Source organism: Dermacentor andersoni, chromosome 1 (assembly GCF_023375885.2).
Source record: "Dermacentor andersoni chromosome 1, qqDerAnde1_hic_scaffold, whole genome shotgun sequence".
NCBI classification, from domain to species: Eukaryota; Metazoa; Arthropoda; class Arachnida; order Ixodida; family Ixodidae; genus Dermacentor; species Dermacentor andersoni.
In genome coordinates, this window is record NC_092814.1 from 144,773,898 (window position 1) to 144,798,408 (window position 24,511).

Genomic DNA, 24,511 nt, shown 5'->3' on the forward strand with positions numbered 1-24,511 from the left:
CCAAACATAATTTTCAATCACTGGCGGCTCTTCAGAGTCTCTAAGGTGCGTTTCTGTAACCGCATACACCCCTATTTGTTCTCTATTTAACTGCTCATCAATCTCTGCCCACTTTTCCTTTCTTCTGCCACCCTGGATGTTTAAGTAGCCTATTGCATAGCGAGTTCTCTTTCTTGCTTTTCTTCTTTTTGTGTTATTGACGGCAATGCTATACTTATGTTCCCTTAGGGGACTTACTTCATTACTACCAATTCTGGCCTCCTGAGAGCCCGTGAGCCCCCAAAAAAGCAACAGCACGAACAGCAAGTCACCAACCCACTTCTTGTGCAAGCCGGTAATTGAAGTGGACCCCGTCTCGTTGAAAACCAGCACACCTTCTCACTTCCCTGTTTACTTCGACAACCTCGAAGCCTTCCTGTCGGCTCATTTTCCATATCGCCTCATTATGGTGGATCCACACGACGGACGAAATCCGTCTTTTTCGCGACGGACTGCGCATCACGTGACTACGCGTCACGGATTTGTGCCGTCCGCGCATCGTCCGCGACCCCCACGGACGGAAAATGCCGAGCTATTTTTCGCTTCCGGATTTTGGGGGTCGAATGCTGCGGATTTAGCCTAGCATGCTGTACAGTCTGGCAACAAGCGCGGCTTTTGGGATCTTTCTGAAACAGCATCATCACTGCTGACACCATTCGTGTCCAATTCGGACAAAACAACAGCCATTGCGGCCAACCGTCGTTTCCTTTCGATCTCCATTTTCATTCAAAGTGAAAAACACCTATGACAAAGTGTTTGTTACGCCGATGGCGCCATCTAGAGTGAGTAGAAACAAGCAATCATGTTAACTTACGGCCACTGAGATCCGCCCAGGCCGCCGCAACATCTTCGAGGCCATGTTCAGCCAATACAGCCTCTCTAAGCCTACACGCCGAGAATCTGAGTATCGCTTTCGGAAACGGTGCCCACTCATCACGAATATATTGCTGTCGAAGCTTCTGTACACAAATTTAAACCAAATACAATCCTCAGTTTGAAAGTTACGGGCCACACAGTGGACGACGACGACTTGACACGTTCGAGGCGGACGGCAGTCGCTTCGGGCGTAGCCGCCATCTTTATTTTTCCGGCGCGGTCGCCTACTCAGTCCGTCCGTCGTCTGGATGCGCTTCGCAGCCGGACGGGCGGCGGAATAAGCGTCCGCGGCACAGATTTGCGCGGAGCCGTCCGTCGTGTGGATACACCATTAGCAGCCACTACGGCTCTTTGTATGTGACTGTCACGTACAGGCACCTCCGGCACCATGCACACAACAATATGCACCTGAGGAGACAGCTCGCAGAAGTCGTCCACCGCCTTTGCCAAGCGCTGGGCTATTCCTGTCCCTTTCCTGTTTAGGACGTCATTTAACCCACCTGCTACTACGACAAGGTTGCGCACGTGGGCATTTTCCGCGCGCTTTGCTTTTGATCGCTGCATGACAGGACCCAGCGTCCGCCCCGAAAATGTCCCTACTGCTGCTCTTTTATCGCCTTTCACCTTCTCCACAATTGCTTCTGAGCACCTATCCAGGTTTGAGTCATCGGCGATAATCACCATTTAAGTCTCTCCTACCTCTCCCTACTTCCCTTTGTCCTTTTCCGCGTGATTCGGACTTGACAAGGGGCAGTGACCCATGCGCTCCTGCTTTTTCCGCGTGACGGCTTCAAGGTAGGTGCCGTTCTTTCCAGTTAACCCCTCACCACGTTGCGTGCATTCCAAGTAGTTTGCTGGAACTCCCTCTCCTGTCACGTCGGGGGACTGCGTTTCATTGTCACGACCATTCTCGTTCACAACGGGGCCATATTCAGCTTTTCCTCGGCTGCTTCAAGTCTTTTTTCCACTACCTTCCGTGCATCACGCTCCCTATTTAGCTCATTTTAGAGCTCTTCAACCTGTTTGACAAGCTCTTCCTGGAAAGCCTCCATTTTCTTCAGCTTAGCATCGACATCACAGTGTGTGCTGATTGACTCGGTTCCGTATCCATTATCATCCGTCCCCTCATCTGCCTTAAGGGACCCCCCGCGCACTGCCTGCTTTCCCGGCTTTCTTGCCATGTATTGCACGGCTTTTTCTAATGCAAGTGCTACAATACAATAATAATGCAGAGCACGTGCCTTCTGGCAAAAACCGATACGCACAGGATCTAAATCCTTAAAATGTCGCAAAGTAATTCTCATCAATGTTTTGAAAGCGATCAATGCCGAAGAGACTTAAGGTATGACTCTTTCGCACGTGTTCAACCACGTGGCCACGCTCTCACTTTCCTACCAACACACACACAGTAAAACCACTACTAGCTATTAGCCTCGCCACTTCCAAGCTACTATTTAAATCCTATAAAGACTCGACGTCCTACCCGGTTGCACGTGCTGAAGCACGTGGCGTGAAAGGGCGCTCTGACTGTCCTACAAAACCAAATGTGCACGAAACACACCCGCACGCACGAAAAAAAGAGGCAAAAAAAGAAGAAAACTACCCAATTATTATTGAGAGGCTAAAAGATATCTGCAAACGAAAAACAGAAGCAAGCTCAAAGCATGCACAAAAACATGACTTCGTCGCCGCCACGGAGCCCTAAAAAGCACGTCCATCCACCACAGTATCTCCAGCACGCTCCTTTTTGGACCTGCTGCACCATCTAGTAGCATTTCCAAGGAGACCACGCTTAGCGTCTGAGACGAGAAGCGTGGCGCGCCGGTGAGTGGGAACGCTTAGAATTGTTTCCTCGCTTGCCGCACACTCAGTGGCACACACCCAGTGGCTCAAGTTGGCGACAGGTTCATTGAAGAGCGGCACATACCTAGTGCATTTGTGTCGCAGCCTCATAATGCGTCGGGTTGCTGTCCATGAGGAACCCTTGTGACTTGGGTTCAATTCCGCTCTGAACCGCAGAAATGTAAGGAATCTTTTTCATCATTATAGAGTGGCACATTCCTAGTGGCACATACGTACCCACTGGACCACGAATATCCTCGGGACATACCGATTAGAACCGAACGTCCAAGTCCCGGTTAGGACGTCCAATGGATAACAAGGGGACATTAATATCGGGGCGTCCTATTTAATACATCCTTCGGACATCCACAGGACTGAGCTTCTGAAACCTAAATAATCCCAAAACATTAATCCTATGGATATCTGAAGGATGTTCTTTACGGGAGGTCCCATAGCGCACATAGGTGGGACCAGCATACACAATCCATAGCGTACTAAGGGATCATATTGCGTAATGTTCAGTCTCTTCCATAGTTGCCCGCAGCGCACGCTCTTCCGAAAAGGCAACATATCAACCTGCAACATGTAGTTGCCACACTCGGAATCAAACTTCCAATGGAGACGATAAATGAAGAAGTTGTAGTGAACGTCCAAAAATGTACAAGCGTATCGGGAGGAAACGTCACAAAGCAGTAGGCAGAGCACCAGAACAGCTGCGCATTACCACCTACCGCAAGGTGTAACCGAACCAATCGTGTCCTACGCTCTCCGAACATGTCGAGAAAGCCAGTACTACAATGACTGCAACGGCTACATCCCCTGCTGTAGAACAGAGCAGTGACTGCCTTTACGCAGTCGAATCGCCACTCTCTGTTGCATGCACGTTCTGCGCTGATTTGCGCGTAGTTGGTCACCTGACCTAACGCCGGCGTTTTATTGGATCTCTTCGCCTTTCTTGTGGTCATGTTTGGTGCGCTCAGTGTGCGCTCTTTCTCTAAACGTGGTGGTTGCGTAACGTGCTCATCAGTTCCAGCGTGAACGTTTGTCAGCCCCAGGTATCGCTTTCGTCGAACGCTTTGGAGCTTCATTTCAGCGGCGTCTGTTCATCTTACACCTACCAAGAGCTGGGTGACAGTTCCTGGAGTCGGTGTTTTTGTATTAGGAGCCTTACAAGCTTTTCGACCATCGTGTCGTCGTGTATGCACGTAATGGAATGCCGGGCACTGTACATCCCCCTGGTTTGCGGCCACGGTAACATCAGTCGGCGACTGACCATCCGTTGTGCTCCCGCAATACTGTATTTGGTCGCTTCGTATTGCTTTTCTGCAAAAGTTCCGAGCTGACTCTGTGCTATACTATTTCTGGGCAGCGCTGAGATCCGCCGAAAAGAAATTTCTTAATGCGAAACTGTAGAACCGCTAACTGCAGCCATGTAGCCAACAGGATGGGTCCGCGAGAGTTATCGTTGTTTCTTTCGTGAATAGTGGCGAGTAATAACAAAATAATAAAAACTATTCACAACACGCACATTCCCGAATAGCCTCAATTGAGCTTCGTTTGCGTAACCACGATTGCGATAGAAATTGTACGACTGCGTAAGGCCGGAATAACTGAGCTTTTATAGGCATTTGTTATCGCAGTCGGAGCATTTGCTGCACGTTATGGCCGGCCGCGCTGCTGAATTTTACCACGTCTGTCTTTAGGGCTGCTATATTGCTCTTGCCAAACAGTGCCGTGCATGTTTCTTGGAATAACAAAACTTTTGGGCGACTTGTTACACGTCTGCTTACTTACACGTGATCGAATGCTGGTATGGTGGTCACATCAAGTGAAGTTTACTCTTCAGTTTTACGTGAGGATCGAAACGTTGCCGCTGAGTTGATTTCTCGTTCGCACGTGGTCGTATCTTTTTTAGTACGCAACAGCGAAAGTTTTTCTCAGTTGACGTTTCTGTCAAGCGCTCGTAATGGTATCCGTGTCGCCTAAACTTTGTACCGGTGCTGTTGGCGCTTTGTTTGAGTAACCGCGATTGCGAAAGTTAACGCAAAACTGCGTACGTTTGAGCTTACAGAACTTTTGGCGGTGTTTGTCTAGCGATCGGAGAACTTCCTGTACGTGATGATCGGTCGCGCTGGTGAATTTACGCATGCGTGTATGTAAGGCTGGTATTGTTTTTTGGCGAAGAGTGTCGTGCACGTTGTCGTAATAACGAAACCTTTGAGCTACTTTTTACACTTCTGCTTATTTATACGTGAACGGATGCATGCAAGTATGGTGGTAAAGGTCAACTTTGCGTCTCAACCCTGTAACGCCCGAAACGTTTGCGTTGATTAGCTAGTTCGCACGTGGTCACGTTTCTTAATATGAAAGTCTGAGTTGCCTCTTTCTGTCACGCCCTCGTAGTGAGTAACCGTGTCACTTGATCTTCGTCATCCAGTGGCTTTTGTTTGCGTAACAATCCTCCATAGCAATCGTAAAACTTCGTAAGGATGGACTAAATTAACTTGTCTTATTTATTTATTTATTTATTTATTTATTTATTTATTTATTTATTTATTTATTTATTGCAATACATGCCACGTAGGGCGTTCCGGAGAGGAATGGAATTTTTACAATACGTTGAAATCGCGGTTTTTGAGGATGGTGAAACATCTGGTCGCTGTCTTTGGAACGAAGCAATAAGCGTGCAGGTTTGTACGCAAACTAGGAACGTTGAATACAGATGTGAGCATCTGTATCACGATCTGAGCACTTCTTGCACGTGATGTTTAATCGGCCTGCCGCACTGCTCAATTTCACCACACTTGTCTGTGCGGCTGCTTTATTCGTGTGAAAAAGAGCCGTGCAAGTTTAACGGAAAAACGAATCTTTTGGGCGATTTGTTAGGTTGCAACCTTTTTGCAGGTGATCGAATGCATGCTATTATGATGGTAAAAATCAAGCTTACGTCTCAGCTTCCGGTAATGAACGAATCATTTACGCTACTTAGACCAGGCACGTACCCAGATGGGAAGGTGCGGGGGGGCCCGCCCCCCGAAAATTAAGCGGCATACCCCCTACCCCCCCTCCCCGACCACACCACCACTCTTCCCACACAATCCTAAAGCGCTGACAAATCAATCTATTCGGCAGGCAACATTTTGATGCCTTTTACAGCGAGAGCTGTATATGACTAACCTTACATAGGTTTTCCGTCATCCGTCAACAGAAAAAATAATCATGTGGGCCGATCCTGGTGATAGTGCAAAAAGAGTCCAAGCTCAATGGCACATACCCCTGTGGGCTCGGCAACCTGTAACGCGCCCTTCGAAATCTTCGGGGTGGTCCCACTTATGGGGAGCGCTCAACACCTGCTTCGCCTCCGCCGCGGGTGGGCCATGTGTTCCACTATTTCGGGATTGACCCAGTCGTATGGGGAGTGCTTAATGCCTGCTTCACCTCCACCGCGGGTAGGCCCGGCATTGCACTACGGTTGGGCCGACCCGCGGTGGAGGTAAAGCAGGCATTAAGCACTCTCCATACGTAGACCGATCCCGAAGATAGTGCAATGCCGGGCCGACCTACGGCGGAGGTAAACAAGGCGTTAAGCACTCCCCATACGTGGGTGAAGCACTTTGCTTTTCGTTTGAGAGCTTTGACTGCCGTCAGCTCTCACTGCCATTCCATCTTCACAGAGTGGAATGGTTGTCAATTTTTTCACTCCTTTCGGATGGCGGTAGTTATCGGCATTTCCTGGGGCGTGAAGGCCAGTTTTCTCTTCGATTCGGTGCCCACGCGATGAAATCGAGATGAGTTCAGTTGTCACCATCTATTCAACGATCACGCGCATCGCTGCTGCTTTGTTAGTTCAACCTTCTTTGTTTATACTGATCGAGGGACCAGGAAAGGGATTCGGTTAGTAGTGAGCTGGTCTGTGTGCTCGAGGAACGAATTGCGGCCGGACGAAACGCCACTTGCGTTAAATGTTTCCTTGTGCTTCATTATTTCCTTGAGTCAAGGCTCGCCGCGACGCTGGCACATCCTCGGAAGCATAAAATTATGCCAAACAGCGTCCATCATCAGACCCTGCAATAAACGGTAAAACCATAAACAATATCATTGTCCCCGTTACCTCGTCTGGCTTTTCCCTAATTGTACAGCACTTTTCGTGCAAAATTGGCAACTGGAAAGAAGTGTCGCAAAGAGTTGAGAAATTAAGCGATCTACTAAGGAAAAGAGCCAAGGCAACAGCCAAACAGGAAGGAAAAGCGAAAATTAACAAATTTAGCTGTTGTCTGTGAAAATATTTATGGATTACCATCCCAATATTTCAAAAGGAAGTAGAGAAAAGGCTGCCGGAAGTGGAGAGTAATTCCGTGTGTTTTCAATCACGCTTCTACAGTTATCAGTGGAGCCGCCTGACGTAGCCACTTCCCTGCTGTGCTAATGTCAGTGTTTTTCTAACCTTCCGCGGTGGGCGCAGTACGTCTAGAACCGCAGCGTCCTGCGCTCTACGCGTTTGTACGGGACTGGTCACCAGGCATCGTTACGCAACTTCCCAAATAGCAACACCGGTCGGTTTTGGCACTTAAATTGGTAGAGCAGTAAATAGGGGATCCAAAAGAACTGTAATTGTTCCGCAAACATGTATATTTCTCTACAATTCTTCCAGGGCTAATTCAAGAAACGCTACTAGAACTCTTCATCTTTTACTTTCGCTTGTTTACTTGTTCTTGGCAGCGTTCTTCCTGCGCTTCTGTCATGCGCGAGTCCATTTGATGTGCTTCCTTGTTTGCCAAGTAAAGGAGTGGTGTATCTCACAGGCGTACCTGTGAGGTACACCTTATTTCAGTTCTCTTTTGCGGATTTACGCGTCCTTATAGCGAATGGCGGGCATTATTGCCATTTGTATTAGTAAAGCTACCTCCCCCCCCTCATTTGCATAGGAAGGGTTACCTTGCGTTGCCCCCTCCCCCCTCCCCCCCCGAAAAAAAAATCCAGGGTACGTGCATGACCTAGACTATATTGCTCGTTCACACGCGATCGCATTTTTAATAGCGGAGAACGTTTGTCTCTGTTGACTTAAATTTCTGTCACGCTCGCGCCCTCACTGATTAACCGTGTCACTGACGCGTCTTCTGCTGTTAACGTTGTGTTGGTGTAACCGCGATTGCGATAGTAATCGTAAAACAACGTAAGGGTGGAATAACTAAACTTTTGTAGGCATCTGTATCGCCAACGGAGCACTTGCTGCAAGTGATGGTTGGCTGGCCACGCTGCTGAATTTTTCCATGCTTTCTTTAGGCTGTTATATTGCTCGGGCCAAACAATGCTGTGCATGTGCTTTTATCAGAATAACGAAACTTTTGGGTGGTGAGTTGTTAAACTGTTCCTTATGTAGACGTTGTCGGATGCATGCTGGTATGATGGCGAGGTCATGCTTACGCATCAGCTGTCTGTAACGTTCCAAACGTTTACGCTACTTATTCGATTATTGCTAGTTCGCATGTTGCATTTTCAGTAATCGGGAACGTTTCTCTCTGTTGATTGTTAATTAAGTTTGTCATGCGACTTCGGCGATCAACCGTGTCGCCTAAGCTTCGTCTGAGGTTTGCGTTTTCCTTGCGTAACCACGATTGCAAGAGTAATCGTAAAACCGAGTGAGGCTCGAATAAGGGAACTTTTGTAGGCATTTGTATCAACGGCAGCACCGCTCACACATGGTGGTTGGCCAACCGAGCTGCTTCAGTTTTCTTTCCTCTCGCATTTGCTATAATTTGGGTCAACGTATGTTCTGACCCACTGTACAGTATTACGAGATTGTTCCATCCCCATATTGTCATCGTATTCTTAATGAAGCTATAGTCGACATTCGCCTGATTTTTGTTGTTGTTGTTGTAGAAATTGTAGGGACACTGCAGGTGAAATTCCTCTGATGCTGCGTAGGCAGCGTACGTGCGCCACGCTGCGTTGTTGCTTCGTGAGCGCTGTTCCTGCGCAGCTTTAGTGCCGAAGCGAAGGAGCCGCGACAAGCGATCGTCTATTGCTGCTTCGAGCCACAACGCGTTTCCAGGGACTGCTGAGCTAAGTTTACGCGACGTAAACATAGCTCAGCAAACTCTGTAAACGCGTTGTGGCTCGAAGCAGCAAGAAACGATCGCTTGTCGCTGCTCCTTCGCTTCGGCACGCCAGCGTTCCGACAGCGAGTTGCCCCTGTCATCGAGTGACATGGGTTCATGTTTGTCTTTGCGCACGATAGCGATGTTTTTAATAGGTAAGCGAAGGTTTACTACAATTTACACTGGCGATAACACGTACAGCTGCTTAATTTACTTGTTATAGCTGTCTGGTAATTTGCTATCGCAGTCACTGCTTCGCCTTTCGGGAGAAACAGCACTTTTATTCCTGCTATTAGCTCGCTTGACAAAGGCATGCTGACTTAGCGACATTAGGCTAATTCCTTTTATCTTTGCACAGAGTTGAAATTATTACTTTTTTTTCTGGTGACTGTCAGCTCAGCTAGCTTGTATGAAGCCACAAAAAAAGAAAGTTACTGTCAGAGCCAACTGATTGCTGTTAAATGTATGGCTCGTTAACATGCACATGCTCGATAATAATTTGTGTACCTATTTCTAACAGGTCTTTCTTGCATACTTTACAGTCATGCTGTGTGCCTTTCATCAGCCTGATGCCAATTTGGGTCGACATCATCCTAATTGCTGCTAAGTACTGTAGCAAGCCCACAGAAATCTGCTAACTTGCTTAGCCAACTTTCCTAGCACCTTTGATCTGAATAGTGCATGTTCGTGTCGGCGACCGCTGAAATGATCATGCAGCATGACGAGTAAATTGTGTAGCTGCTAAAACACCCGTGACCTCTTCTGTTCTGCATCTGCAACCATGGATGAAAGGCTGCACCCAGCAAATGGTAACTTTCTTAGGGGCCTATGTACCTGTAAACTCTGGGAAAGCTTGTCTCTGGGACTGTTGAAGTAAATCAACAGAAATGCCCCACTCAATTTCTTAGTAGATGTGAACTGGAGTGCATTTTGTGTCTGCGACCGCTGAAGCCAGCCTGCAGCTAGCTTTAGTAAATTGTGTAGTCATCAAGATATCTGATCTTTTCAGAAATATGTGTGCCTTCAGCCATGGAAGAACAGCCAGAATAAGCCTCTGGTCACTTCCTTTGAGGCTGTCTGATACCCAGGACTTTTTAGGATGAATTTGCGGTTGTGTGACCGCCGATATGAGCCCACGCAAATCCTTTTAACTTTTGGTTAACTTTTTGTACGGTTGAACTCAACAATGCATTTTCGTGTTTGTGACCACTGAAGCAAGCATGCTGCAAGCTTAGTTGCCAACATACCTGTACTCTTAAAACAATTGCACCTTTTGGCGTGTATATTCTCTCCACAAAAATATTCTTCGTCTGCCTTGCTTGCGTTTCCTTTCTTGGAAACTCTGCGCTCGCTACTTTCTTGTGGAAAACACTTTGTCACTTTGATAACGTGCATGCCATTCGTGACTTGGAAGTACCGAGCTTGCAGCGTTAAAGAAACAAAATAAAGGCAAGACTGATGACAATTATTGTTGTAGGATGAGATGCGCCTGAAAGGGTGCAAACTTTTGTAAAAGTGTGCGACATCTTCAGCAGTATTTGGCTGCGACTACGGAAGAAAGGCCGCAGTCAGCCTCTTAATTTGCTCAGAGGCCTTCGAGGCTACGAACTCTTGAGGTGAATTTGCATATGTGACCACTCAAGCACAGCAAGGATTTTGTAACTTCTAGTACCTGTTAACTCTGGTTTTGTGCTGAAGCAAGTGTCTTGTAACTTGTAACTTCTTTTGTACTGTGAACTCTCCACTTTAGTTCGTGTCTGTGACAGCTAAAGTAAGCATTTAGTAATGTTATTAATGACCAATGTATCTCTAAAATCTTTACAGTACTTTTACTGTGTGCGACCGCTATAGCAAGCCTCCAGAAAGCCTGAATTTTTTATATTTATTTTATTTATTCCATAATACCCCTAAATACCCCCGAAGGGGTATTATATAGGGGGATCAGATAGATTAAAAAATTCGAGCTTTGCGCGTTACCGAAAAAGGAACAAAAGTATTCATAAGTTATACAAAAGTTATGCAAAAACACGAAAGTTATACAAAAGTGCGACGTCTAGGAAAATACACAAGTAAAACAATATACAAAATACATTAGTCAAGTGAAAATCAGAGAGAAAATACAAAACTGACTGAGAAAATAAATTAAGAGTATTAAATAGGCACAATGTAAAAAAAGTAAAACTAGGTGTTTCTCGAAACTGCGTTAGTTGTAACCTTAACAAATTAGTAAAACATGAATACACTTGTACAGTCTACACGCAGAACGGTAAAACAAATGATCAAAACAATATATACACTGAACAACGTGTGAAGAAATGTTAAAACAGCACATGATCGATATTTACACGTAACTATTGCGTAAAAGTTCCTGAAAGGTTGCGAAATCGGTTTGAGTAGCAATGTGTGATGGCAGGTTATTCCATGCAACAATTGTTCGGGGAACGACGGAGTTAGCATAGTTAGCAGAGCCGCAGCTTATGCGTTTTAGCTTGAAGATATGGTCTGTGCGTGGAAAGAAGGCTGTCGCTGGTTCGAAGATACGGTGAAGGTGCGGATGACGATAAAGTTTGTGCAGCAGCGAAAGGCGGCCAATTTTGCGGCGAAGAGATAAGCGGTCAAGCTCAGCGCGAACATTTAGTGCTGAAATGGTAGTATAGGGTGAATAATCAGGAAAAATGAAACGGGCCGCGCGGTTTTGCAGCGATTAGATTTCTTGGGGGATATCTGTTTGACAAGTATCCCAGAGAGCTGATGCATACTCGATTTTGGGGCGTATTAATGTGCTGTATGCTAGTCTGCGTAGTTTAACTGGAGCATGCTTAAGGTTGCGCTTGAGGAGGCCTAATGAGCGGTTAGCTGATGCCAACGTCAGGCGGATGTGATGATGCCACGTTAGATCAGACTGCAAGTGAACACCAAGTTCACTTGTAAATTGTAAGTTCAATTATGTTGTTATTTATTACGTACGATGTTGGAACACGGTAGTTGCGCCTAGTAAATGATAATAACTTCGTTTTAGCTGTATTAAGAGTCGTCAACCATGTTGAACACCATGTATTAATAGCGTTAAGATCGGTTTGAAGAATATCTTTGTCATTGTCACATGAAATTAATCGATATATTACGCAGTCATCTGCGAAAAGTCTGATGTGAGAAGACACAGTTAGGCAAGTAATTAATATAGATTAAGAAAAGTAAAGGGCCAAGAACGCTGCCCTGCAGAACGCCGGAGGTTACTTTAGTAGAAGAGAAATTGCTGTTGTTAACAGACGTGTATTGTACTTTGGATGAGAGGAAATCCTTAATCCATCCAATAACGGTTGGGTGTATGTTAAGGTTCATTAGCTTCAGTACTAGTCTATGGTGAGCAACGCGATCGAAAGCTTTTGAGAAATCCAGGAACATAGCATCAACTTGAAACCCTAGGTCTAGGTATTAATGCAAGTTATGTAAAAAGCCGGCTGTGTTTCACATGAATAACCACGACGAAAGCCATGTTGGTAATCAACAATAATTTTGTGGTCTTCTAAGTAGATGATGATTTCAGTATAAAAGATGTGTTCAATTTACAAATAGTACTAGTTAAGGAGATGGGGCGGTAACTTGAGTTCGGTCTCCGGATTTAAAAATGGGTATGACTTTTACCACCTTCCAGTCGTGAGGAATAGTGTTAGTTGATAAAGACTGCGAGAACAGTGCACACAATATTGGTGATAAACTAGGTGACAAATCTTTTAACACTTTATTATTAATGCCAGTGTGATCAGATGCCGAAGAAATTTTAAGTTTATTTAGTAAAGAAGAAATACCTGCTTCGCTAACAGTTATTTCTGCCATTAATATGTTAATGAGATTGTCAAGGGAAGGTGATGAAGTGGCCTCTCCCTGTGTAAATACAGATGAAAATGCGCTACTCAATAAAATGGCACATTCCGGGTGGTGGACCATATCACCGTGAACATTAACTAGTGTTAAATCTGGATGGCTCTCCGGGTTTATTACGCGCCAAGAACGTTGAGGATTGTTAGTGAGCATAGAATATAGGTCATGGGCAAAGAAATGTCGTTTAGATGATTTTAGCTATGGCTGATATTGCTTATCGTAGGTCTGATAACGGTGCCCGGAATCGGAGTCGCGGGCTTTATCGATTTTACGATATAAACGCTTTTTCTTATTATTAAGGCGCCGAAGCTTTACGGTAAACCACGGGGCTGTCGGGGTGCAGGCTATTTTTGTTGGAGGGACGAATGGAATAATTAGTTCAGTAAGAATGATTTTAAGTTCAGCCCAGTTATGTTAAATGGTTCGGAATTGGCATCTATTGATGAAATGTAAAGAGAAGTCAGATAGCGCAGAGTTTATGCTGTCGAAATCCGCTCTATTGTAACTTTGGATGTACTTATCAGAGCACGGACGTCGTGAAAGCGAAACTGCAAGACTACCTGTTATGATATCGTGATCAGATAGCCCATCTTGATGAGTTATGTCAAAGCACACGTCAGGATCACTGGTTAATACAAGGTCTAAAATATTAGGGGATGAAGCCGAAGATCGCGTAGGACGGGTGATAAGCTGTGTTAAAGAAAGGTCGAGACATGACTGCAGGAAACTGTGGGCCTCAGATAGCTAGGTTGCTGTTGAAAGGTTAGCCCAATCAACTTCGGGGAAATTAAAATCACCGAAAATTAGTACTGTATATTTAGGAAAGCGAACAGTAATGATTTCAAGAAGACGTTGGAATTCACGAGAAAACGTATTGTCCATGTCAGGAGCTCGATAAAAGGCATCAATGATTATAAGGCCTGCATTATGTTTATTGAAACCCACACACTCTGAAGAAGTGTCAAGGTGAATACGTGCGGCGAGAAGACGTTAAATGAAGTCCAGCTTTCCAGAATGCAGGTATCGGGGACAGTATCGGTAAGCCATGTCTCAGTTAGTATCACTATCGATGCTGAACATGAGTCAATGATGGATGATAGCGGTACTGTTTTAGAAAGGACACTTTTTATGTTCGTGTAAAGAAAAGAAATGCGGCCTTCGGCGTCATTCTTTCTCGGTATCGGTCCAGTGGATTGATGGTTAGTGTGATTACATGGTACTCGTCATTCTTTAGTTTGCTTAAACTCTCGCTTCACGCGATTCTGATCGCTATCCCACATATAAAGGTCATTATTAATAAACAACTTGTTGAACACGAGTCGCACACGGTCACCTTTCTTTCGTATTGCTTTGGAAAATACCAGAAGGTTGCGGCGTTATTTCGCACTGTTTCGGAGTAGTCACGGGAAATGCTAAATGGTTTATCTTTTAGTTTGTAACCATAGCCAAGTAGTGCATCAATTTCTTAGTCATTGGAAAACTTTGCAATAATCGGTCGCTTTTTATCGTTAGAGAAACGACCTAATCTGTGCGTTCTTGCTATTGAGGACACTTTCATACCAAGATGGTTATCGCAAAATTCCTGAACCTGGCACTCAAACGTTTCCAATCTTTCATTCTGCTCAGACTCAGAAAGCCCGTAACATAATAAATTGCAGCTGCGGGAGCGGTTTTATAAATCGTCGACCTTATCTTCTGTTCTGGAGATGCTCACTTCGTGGGTTGGAGGGGAGTGCGCATTAGCCTCCCCTGACAAATGCCCTGAAGTTATCTTTCGTTTGAAATCATCGAGTTGATTCTGCATCTTAGAAAAGCGTTCTTCGCAGTTAAGTGCTACTTTCTCAGAAACATTGGACTGAATTTTAGTTTCAAGTTCAGAAACACGTCGACTTAGTTGGTCTAGGTCACTTTTTATGCTGATATGGATTTGTAGTACCTTAGTAACAGATTCTAAAATACCTATACTATTAGAATCTAGTCTCTGAACAGTGCTGAATACAAAATCAAGTTTTTCTTCTTGTGGTTTAGTCCTGGGACAAGGGTTTGCCTCTACGTTGCCCCCACGCACCAAAAGGCGCTATAGATGCAAGACACAATCACGAAAACGCTTCATTGAATCGGGTGGCCCCGACACCGCTAATAAGAACACATCGTCGTTACGAAAAGAAAAAGCACCATTTAGGCTCACCTGCACAAGCATTGAAAGCGAGCGTGGCATCACAGCTGCGGTGTCGTGGCCCGAAGTGCTGTAGAAATGGGTGTGCCTTAGTACTGTGCTTGTAGTAGATAAGGTTCCATGTTGCCAGCCGAGTAACGCAGTCGTATCCAGAACTGGTGGTTGATCCGGTGATGGACTCGACGATTGACGGCGCATCCAACATAAACCTTTCAGCTCGGTGTCTTCATTAGGTCCGGTTTTTTTCCGATGGATAACCAAGGCGCTGCACTGCGACGGCCTACGGTGAACTGAGCATCGCCAACAACACCTGCGCAAGCATGAAAAGCGAGTGTGGCATGACAGCTGCGGTGTCGTGGCCCCGAATGAAGTAGCTTCCTTGATGGCCGAGACACTTCGGCACTTCTCAGCCAGTTTTGCGTTTATGTGCCTGCACGCTGAAGTCAGCCAGCCGCTGTAGGCCTTGTACTAACTTCCTTTCTGCCCCGCCCTTACAAAGGGATTTTAATTTTTTTTACTGGTCAAGGTGTATCCGCAAAATATCAGCTGAACTGAAATGGTCTCATAACTACTCGAAAACGTTTGCTCTGTTGACCTTCCGCAGAATGTGTCAGGGATGCAGAGTGCATTCGCACTATAAATGGGTGATCAGACAACAGCTGTTTGTGTCTATGACCGTTGAACTAGTATCAAGTAACTTCATTACCGCCTAATGTAGTTGTGACACCTTGAGCATAACTTTTGTTATTGTCTGTAACTTCTGAAGACGGCCTGCAGAAAGGCTCTTGTAACTTCTTTATAGTGGCTCACGTGTCTGAACTTTCCAGTAAATTTTGCGTTAAGTACCTGCGACCACGTAAGTGAGCCCACAGCAAGCCTCATGATAACTTCCGTAGCAGCCCCACTGTGAGTTCCTAAATTTTCTTGCTCCCCAAAGTGCATTTGTAAACAGTTCCATCCCTACACACTTTCACTGGCGATGGCGCATCATAACCTCTAATGACTGAGCTTGTATGATGAAATCATTGAGTCTTATTTGTTTGCATTGATTTGCTTTACTGAAAAGGGCTGAGTGCATTTTAGAGTTGAACTTGTGATGTTCCTGCAACTCTTTTACTGAAATAAACGCTGTATGTTTAATGAGAATGCCCAACCGCGAAAATTGTTCAATAACATGGCCCACACAACGATAAAGCACACCTACACATGAAGAAGAGTACGTAGGACCATAAAGAGTACACCAGAAAGGCAAAAATAAAGCACAAGCGCACGCTGAAGAATTTGCTCCCGGGAGACAGATCCAATTCCGCAAGGATATGGGCGAACTACCAAAGTTGCCCTGCGCAGAGTGGGAACAGGCACAGAGCTTATCTCGGCGAGGCTAATAGGAAGTGTGAAACTCTCGTGCAGCTGCATCGCAGACAGTTACGCGGTGCTGTTTACGATTCAGCAGTGGAGAACGAGGCTGCACTTAATTTCCACCTCGTGCGGAAATGCCACGAGTTCACGAGGCACCGACAGAAAATCATTGTGAAGCCGCCCGCATAGCTGTCGCCGGTGAATATTGAGAAGTGGATAAGGCCAAGGGGAGAACGAGAGGACAACGAAGGCATTTTAAAGTCCCTCATGGAATATCCCCAAAAATCAGAGCTGCTGATCCACTTTGAAATGCAGCCGCTCCATTGAACCTCATCCCCTTTTCCTTCCTCCCCATATATTAACTACAAGGTAGGAGAGATCATACATGCATACATAAAATATAATAAAAGTAAAACATTTTGATCACTACCACCACATTAAAAAAGTCAGGGAGAAAATGCAATATTGAGACAGGAATGAAATGCTTTTCCATAGCGAGGGTAACGTTCTCTATGACAGGTTTTTTGAACGTGGACACACTGAACAAAGTGTAGAGACAGTGTGACTATACGGAAATACAAGAGCGCTGTTCCCGTAGTCGTCTTATCTTTGCTCTCTTGAGTATGTTAATGTTCCACCAACTAGCTCAAATTAGCACTCTTGTATGTTTTTTGAACAGCAGACTTAAATGATTTACAGCGTTTAGAAGTTAAATAAATAAGCACTAAAGCTATCAAGAAATGAGCAGCGCAGAAACGTATTTAGTAGCAGTTTTCGGTGTTATAACACCATCGTGTGAAGAAAAAATTACCTAGTTCTTAAACAGTATCACTCATGCAACCGGTATTGACAGCCTCACAAGAGTGAGTGAAGCAGAACTTGCCTCCTTTTTTACAGATTATTTCCTCAGCGAGATCACAGAGAGATAAAAGCATATAATCGGCATTAGAATTCCTACTATCCTGAAGCCACTGATTATATTTCGGTATTACTTCACACATAGTATTTAGAATCACTTTTCATCCAAGAAATACCTGCAATGTTTAAGGTGCTTAAATATCCTTGCGAATGAATGTAGATGACTTGGAAACAAAGCCAGTCAAATACTTAATAGACTTAATTGCACTGATGCTAACACGATATTTACATATATGTATAACGTTTTTTCTTTGCTTAAAAAATCGTAGAAATAGCGAGAGCGATGGTAATTTTTGAGGGCGCAGATAAAATCAGCCTACGTAATTAGTGCACAATGCTAAGTATGCCTATTTTTCTCAAAGGAAATATGAGAAGTTATTATTTCTTGGCATTTAAAAATTCTTTATGCACTATGATAAACCAATAGATTGTCCATTCAGTTTCCAAAAGCGCATCTGCACATGGGAGTGCACTCCTGTTCATAAGGACGCAACGGAAAAAATTACCGACAGCCCTGCCTTGCAATGAGGCAACGCTGTTTTCAGGCTACCATTGAGAGAGAGAGATAGTGACAAAGGTAAAACGGACGCCGACCAAGAACATAAAAAAGAAAACAAGGCGTTTGCGTTCCAACACGGGGAGCCAGAGACATAGACTTGAACAGGTTCTGGCAGTCGGCCGCCTGAAACACTGCAACGTGCGTGTTCTTTTACTGTTTCTCAATGTTCCTTTACTGCAATTTCACATTCCGAACTATATACTGCTGCAAGCTGCCATGAAATCAGAGCTTCTACGTGGACTATTCTGCCCGTAAGATACACAGTAAGTGTGCAACATTCCATCAGCGTTCAGTGCACCGACAGCAGCTGTGAACTCGAACAGTGCATGGCCGTGCAGACCATACGCCCGTATTTCACACTTAGTGTAATGGTTAAGTGTCTATAGCGGCAAGACATGCTGCCAACCGCTCTTCTTAAACTGCGTCCCGATTTTTAGTTTAGTTCGCTTGGATGGAATGCTGAACAACGTAAGTGGAAGAGGGTGGCATTGTGTGTGACCCCCTCAAGGCAGTGCACATTGTGCGTGGTGTCACGGGCCGCGAGGTCTGCCACTACTTCTTCAACCCCGAAGTGCGCTTCGACTGGGAGACAACCTTAGAGAACATGGAAGTGCTTGAGGTGCTAGAGCCCATGACAGTGATAGTGCACCAGATCCACAAGAGGGTGTGGCCAGTCACCCAGCGAGATGCCCTCTTCTGGTCAGACATGGCACGGACCCTGATGCTCACGATGTCTGGATCGTCTGCAACAACTCTTGCGACACACCTCACGTACCTCTTGGCAAGTGTGTGCGTGTGCGGTTGACTGTGTGCCTGATGTGCCAGACCTTTGTGGACCCGCCACAGCCAAACAGCAACATCACTCGGGACAACCTCTCATGCAAAATCACGTATTGCTCAAGCATCAACCCTGGTCGCTGGGCCCCCGCATCAGTGCTGCGTGCTGTTTACAAGCGGGAGTACCCCACGTTCCTCAAGCGGTTCACACAGTATGTCAAGGACCAGACAGAGCCCAAGGAGATCATGTTCTGAGACTGCCTTTCTCGCCTTTGGCCAGAGTATGCATCCCTCGGTCAGCACAAAGCAAGGTTCTTCGAAGGGAGTGCAGACGACCAAAGCCGTCTGTGTTCACGAATGTGAGACACTGGGTGGTGGACAGAAAGACAAAACAACCATAAAGTGACAGTACATAGATGTGTCCACAACAACAGACTCAAGAAAATGTCGAAAATACGCAAGCAAGGTGAACCTTTATAAAAAAAATGGAAAGGACAAAAAGATAGAAAGACCTTAAGAAAGAACGAAAGAAAAAAAGAAAAGACGACCTCTGAAGTGTTAAATATTCAGGACACGGTGTGATGTCAGCCACGCCTCTCTTAGAAGTTGCAAGTAACGATCACGAACGCTGCAGAGCAGCGTGGTGGGCGTTGTAAAACAAGTTGGAAGTGACAAACTGCATTTGTTAAGGGTGCTCGTGGTCGTGCTTGGGCAGACTTTATTCTGTGGCTAAGCTAGATTTGGGTACGATGAGAAGGGCAAAAACTGTATTTTAAGGAAAGCAGGGTTTCAATCTATAGTGGCAAAGCTATACGACTCCATTTTATATAAGAGCGCCGTGAAAGCACAGTGCATAAAGATTTAGCTTCCTCCTCCTCCACTTCGTTTCTTCCCCTATGCAGATTTTGTTTCAAAACATCCGGCGTGTCGTTGCACTTTCTATGTAGTACCGTGTTGTTAAAGAACACTAAGTGGGGCAAAAGAAAAATTAGAGAATTGAGGGCGTGTCCCTCTAAGGTTTTACAACCAAGTCAACATGGAGGTCGTGATTTGGAGATCGCAGCACTGAAGAGCCGTTCTCTTCACCGGACTCACCGGAGTCGAGAAGCTCGAGGGGTGTGCCAAGCCTCTTTGGCTGCTCGTCAATGGCAAAGCCGTCGCCTGAATCTTGAGATATCGGGGGCTGCTGGCTCTGCTGCTGGCTGTGTTGCTGGCTTGTCACTGGTCCGACAGAGCTCCGCAATGGTGAACCATCATTGAGCAGTCGGGATGGTGAATTTGGCAGTTCCGTTGTCGTTGATGCAGCAGTCTTCTGTAGGAAGGAGGGCTGCCGTGTCAGTGTTCTATGGAACTGGGGTGGGTCTCTCCTAATATTCTTCATGTCGTCCATTACTTCCCGCTCCACGCGGCCACTGTACCGAAGACGGGAACCTCGTGAGAAAAATCCACCACCAGTGGTCACAGATGGCACTTCACTGGAAGAAGGTATGATGTAAAAATAGCACTGTTCAACGGCACACTTCCACAGGTGATGGCAGGCAGATTGGGTTGGACACTTGAAACCCATCAAATGCTTCTTCTCGGGGAACATTAGGTGAATGATGAACATCTTTCCTTTGTAGTTGATTCTCTGAATGTCAGGCCACTTGAAGTGATGGGTTTTGCGACTGCCTTGAAATGTAAGGATGCCCGCATAATTGATGCCCAAGTACAGCTGATTTAACTTGTGGTCCTTGACAGGATGAGGGTCCACACCGTATGTGTCGAGGAGACAAGCCTTGCGTAAAAAGTTGGCTTCTGCCACAGCTGGTACTTGGCCCCTGAGCTGCTGCTGGTGAATCTCAGCAATCTCCTCCAGACGAGGAGTCTGTTTCAAGAGAAGTTTGAACTCGGAGACATAGTTGTCCCCATGCTCCTCACTCTCATAATCTCCCAGTTCAGACTGAATGATCAAAGCGGCAAGAAAAGCAGAGTCATTTGGAGGGCAATAGAGGCGTCCATGGAGCAGGTCTCTTCTCAGCTGAAGAAAAATCTGGTACCTCGTTATTTCTTCCTTGAGCCGGAAGGGGTCCTGAGGATAGAACTTGACACGGAAGCAGAACACGATGGGATTCATACCTTTCACCTGCTTGATCACCGGCTTTGTGAGATCCAGCCAGTGCCGCTGCTTGTGACTATCGACATATCTGAGGCCAAAGTAGTCCTTCTCCAAAAGGTTCGAGGCATTCCACACATAGTCAAGTATGTATTGGCGTTTGCAGAGATGCTGAAAATCACACTGCAACACTTCGCTGTCGTCCAGCAGGCGTATGGTGCACTTGTACTCGGTATTGACGTCCTTCTTGCTTCTCAGTTTGAACATTGTGGCTCGAGGGGAATGGCTTGTGCAGCCAAAGTTCCGACACAGATGCTTATTCCACAGCATTCGGCACTTGACGCTGTCTCGAGGAGCCAAACAACCTGCCATCAACATTTCTATCCTCGCACCAGACGCCAACAGCAGCAGCCGAGCAGCGAGGAAAGAGCGTCGCATGGTGTCAACCTCCTCGCCACACTAGCGATGAGCGTACCGCCGTAAACCGCGGCAGCAAGCATCGACGAGATTTTAGCCACGGCCTCCGAGCCCCGATGATGGTCAACCCGACGCACTGCTGAGCACTGGACAACGGACGAATACGGCTGCTATGCAGTCAAACATTTCCGGGGTCAAGGAACTGCATCAACGGGCTAGAAACAGCTCATCGCAGCGATCGCTCCCGATGCTCACGACACTTGGAACCCAATCTATGCATACCCTGAACTGGTATGCATAGGAAGCTATCCACAAGCGATGAAGTCGCACAAGGTGCCTTTCGAACTAACTGACAAGACCGTCATCCGAAAATCAGCTTATAACATGTCAAGAGAACGCAAGCTTTGGTTGAAGAAAGAATTGCAGGAGATGCTAGACGCCGATATAATCCGGCCTTCGGTGTCACCCTTCGCTTCTCCCATAACTACTGCGCCGAAGAAAGATGGAACTTTCAGACTGTGCACAGATTACAGGGTTCTCAATCGCCAGACAGAACTTTTACCATTTCCCATGCCGAAGATAGACACGATTATAGATGAGACAGGTGGTTGCCGTTGTTTTTCACGCATTGACTTGTGCAAAGGTTTCTGGCAGATCCCGCTAACCAAAGAAACAAAAATGTACACTGCTTTTATCACGCCCTTTGATCTGTACGAGTATAAGCGGCTTCCTTTCGGCTGGAAAAACTCGCCATCATGGTTACAGAAGATTATGAACGAAGTCCTGAAGCTTTTCCTGGGTGTCTTTTGTAACGTGTACATAGACGATATTATCGCCTTCTCCAAAACAGAGGCTGAACATCAGGAGCACCTTTCTCAGGTATTAAATGCCTTGAGCTTGGCACAACTCAAGGTTAAGCTAAATAAAGTGCATTCTTTCAAAGAAAAGTTGTGTTTCTTGGAAGAGTATTTGATGGGACTACCAAAAGCACGAGACAAGAGTCCGTCGAGAGAATATCCCAACTGGTGAAACCATATGACGTCCACTCATTGCGTGTGTTTTTGGGATTAGCAGGACATTTCAGACCTTTCATAAAATACTTTGCTATAAAAACAAGAAGTCTCACGCGCCTAACGCAGAAAGAAGTTCCATTTCAGTGGGATGAGGAATGTGAGAGTGTCTACCGTGATCTGGTGCACAGAATCTCTGCTGACCCTATTCTACGCATACCAGATTTCACTTTAGCCTTTGAACTGAATACCGACGCCTCACATTATGGAACAGGTGCAGTCTTGTACCAGAAATGTCCAGAAGCATCCGGCCGAGAAAAGCGACATGTAGTAGGCTACTACAGCTACACCCTCAAGCCACCTGAAGTCAACTACACCACTACTGAAAAGGAAGCTCTTGCTGTCCTTAAAGCAAATCAGTACTTCTGTACGTACCTAGAGGGTGCGAAGTTTACTTTGTTCACGGATCACCAGGCACTCACTCATCTCTTGAATATGACCCAACCTAAGGGACGTATTGCCAGATGGGTGAACTACTTGCAGCAGTTTGATTTCACCATCTCCCACAGACCTGGACCCCTTTTAACTGATGCAGATGCACTGTCTAGACTGATTATACAGGCCAACAAAGAACAATCGAAAGAAATCAATGAAGTAAATTGTGGGAAGGCACTGAACAATTAATTTTTATGGCAGGTCGCTATCAAGTCCCGCCAACGCTGGTTCTCAGGGTGCTTTATTTGTACCACGATGGCCCAGAATCTGGAGGACACGACGAATTTTGGCACACCTACAACAAACTAGTCAAGAGATTTACGTGGCCTCACATGCAAGAAGACGTCAATCAATACGTTCGTTCATGCCACATTTGTCAAGTCAACAAAGTGAATATAAGCAGCCTACGGACGCCATGATAATACCTTGCCACTCGAACGTGTCTTTTGAAGTTATACACCTGGATTTTGCCGAGCTAAATAAGAAACGAGAAGGAGTCCGAAAAATGCAATCTTTTCTTCTGGCCATAGATGACTGCACCAGGATGGTCGCGGCACGGGCAGGAAAAGAAGATGCGAATAGTGTCATCACCCTCCTCCAACGGGATATGTTTAGGACAACCAGGAAGGTTGTATGTGACAACGGTCCAGCGTTCAAGAGTGAAAAACTAGCAAGATGGGCTCGAGACCACAATATATCAATCAAATTCTGTGCGCCATACCATCCCGCGGCGAATGGGCTTGCAGAGCGTGCTATACGAGATGTGAAACAATACATCAGGATGTACGATAGTTTCACTGGTGGATGGAAATGCTCTTTAGAAGCAGCTGTAAGACATCACAATCGCTCCTACACCAGTGGCTTGGGATGCATCCCGCAGTTCGCTTCTTCAGGAGAGACCCCTATTCTTCAAGCGGACCGTGAACTGGGGCTGTTAGAAAATATCAAGATCGTCGAGGAGAGGAAACAAAAATCACAGGAGGAGAGGTACCGTAAACGAATGAAAAAAATTTTGACAAGAGACATTGCTCAGATATCCCAGACATTCAAGTCACCGACCTCATTCTAGTTAGGAAAGGAGTAAGAGAATCCAGTGCCAAATTTTATGGTCCTTACTCTGTGAAAAAGACAGCCACTCAGAAAGGAATATGGAAGACTGTGTGGTACATTGGTGAACGGGGCTCAGTTGAATGTGCTTCGATTGGAAACGTTTTCAAGTATTACCCCAGGAGCAAAAGAAACCTGGAAGGGTGAAGCGGTATGAGCCTTCGAATAGAACATGAAGAAGCGCGGGAACCGGGGGGACAGAGGAAGAGAAGAGAGACGTGAGAAATAAAGGTAGACGAGATGGACGCCAGTTCCACAGCAATGCTGCGGAACTCAGTCCCGTCTCCTTCCTTGTGTCGTGTGTGTTTTCGCGACTAGTACCCAAGATGAATGCTTTACGTCTACTGTGTCCTTTAACTAGGAACGCTACAATATTTTGGCGCAGTCGACAGGAATATGCCGCTGGGAAGAACAAATGGCACTCTAATGAGGACAAGATTACCAACATGCGTAGTTATTTAAGAGGTGTTGCACGGAAGTGGTACGATCTGCACATTATTGAAGATGTTGGCAACTCTTGCAACCAGTGGAAGGAAAAATTGTTGACGACATTCCGAAGCAACCCAGTGCAAAGATGGGACGCCGATATGCACTGGCGATTTCAACTTGCCAGGCACAGACTGGAATGTACTCGCTATCTCGGGGCCCGATAATGCTGACAATGCACGCCTACTTCTCAATTCTTCATTTTTTCATGACTTGAAACAAATAGTCACTATTCCGACTCGCACCACTGCAACTGCGCAATCTATTCTTGACCTTGTTTTTCTGAAAAATTTTCCTGAAGATTACTCAGTTATTACTTCCGATGGTATCTCGGACCACAAGATTGTTCAAGTTACTCTAAAAATCAATAGCACA

General features: G+C 45.8%; 1 protein-coding gene, 1 long non-coding RNA gene and 1 pseudogene across 3 annotated transcripts in view; 1 reads left to right on the forward strand and 2 right to left on the reverse strand.

Moving 5' to 3' along the window:
* Positions 1 to 15,158, reverse strand: part of LOC140215260 (uncharacterized) — a 184,939-nt gene extending 169,781 nt beyond the window's left edge. The window contains exon 1 of one of the 2 annotated variants that reach the window (XR_011892209.1): positions 14,926 to 15,158. This is a non-coding gene — a long non-coding RNA (uncharacterized lncRNA). The remainder of the gene's footprint in view (positions 1 to 14,925) is intronic. The other variant, XR_011892210.1, reaches the window with a different exon arrangement.
* A 961-nt stretch (positions 15,159 to 16,119) lies between these two features.
* LOC126543371 (ceramide transfer protein-like) lies at positions 16,120 to 19,440 on the forward strand (annotated as a pseudogene).
* A 98-nt stretch (positions 19,441 to 19,538) lies between these two features.
* Positions 19,539 to 21,104, reverse strand: LOC126543372 (FERM domain-containing protein 3-like). The gene has a single exon (XM_050190494.2). The coding sequence runs from the start codon at positions 21,057 to 21,059 to the stop codon at positions 19,539 to 19,541; it is 1,521 nt and encodes a 506-aa protein (XP_050046451.1). The 5' UTR covers positions 21,060 to 21,104.
* Between the last annotated feature and the right edge of the window lie 3,407 nt (positions 21,105 to 24,511).

Coding starts and splice junctions, on each gene's coding strand:
- LOC126543372 (XM_050190494.2), bottom strand. CDS start 21,059: ATGCGACGCTCTTTCCTCGCTGCTCGGCTGCTGCTGTTGGCGTCTGGT.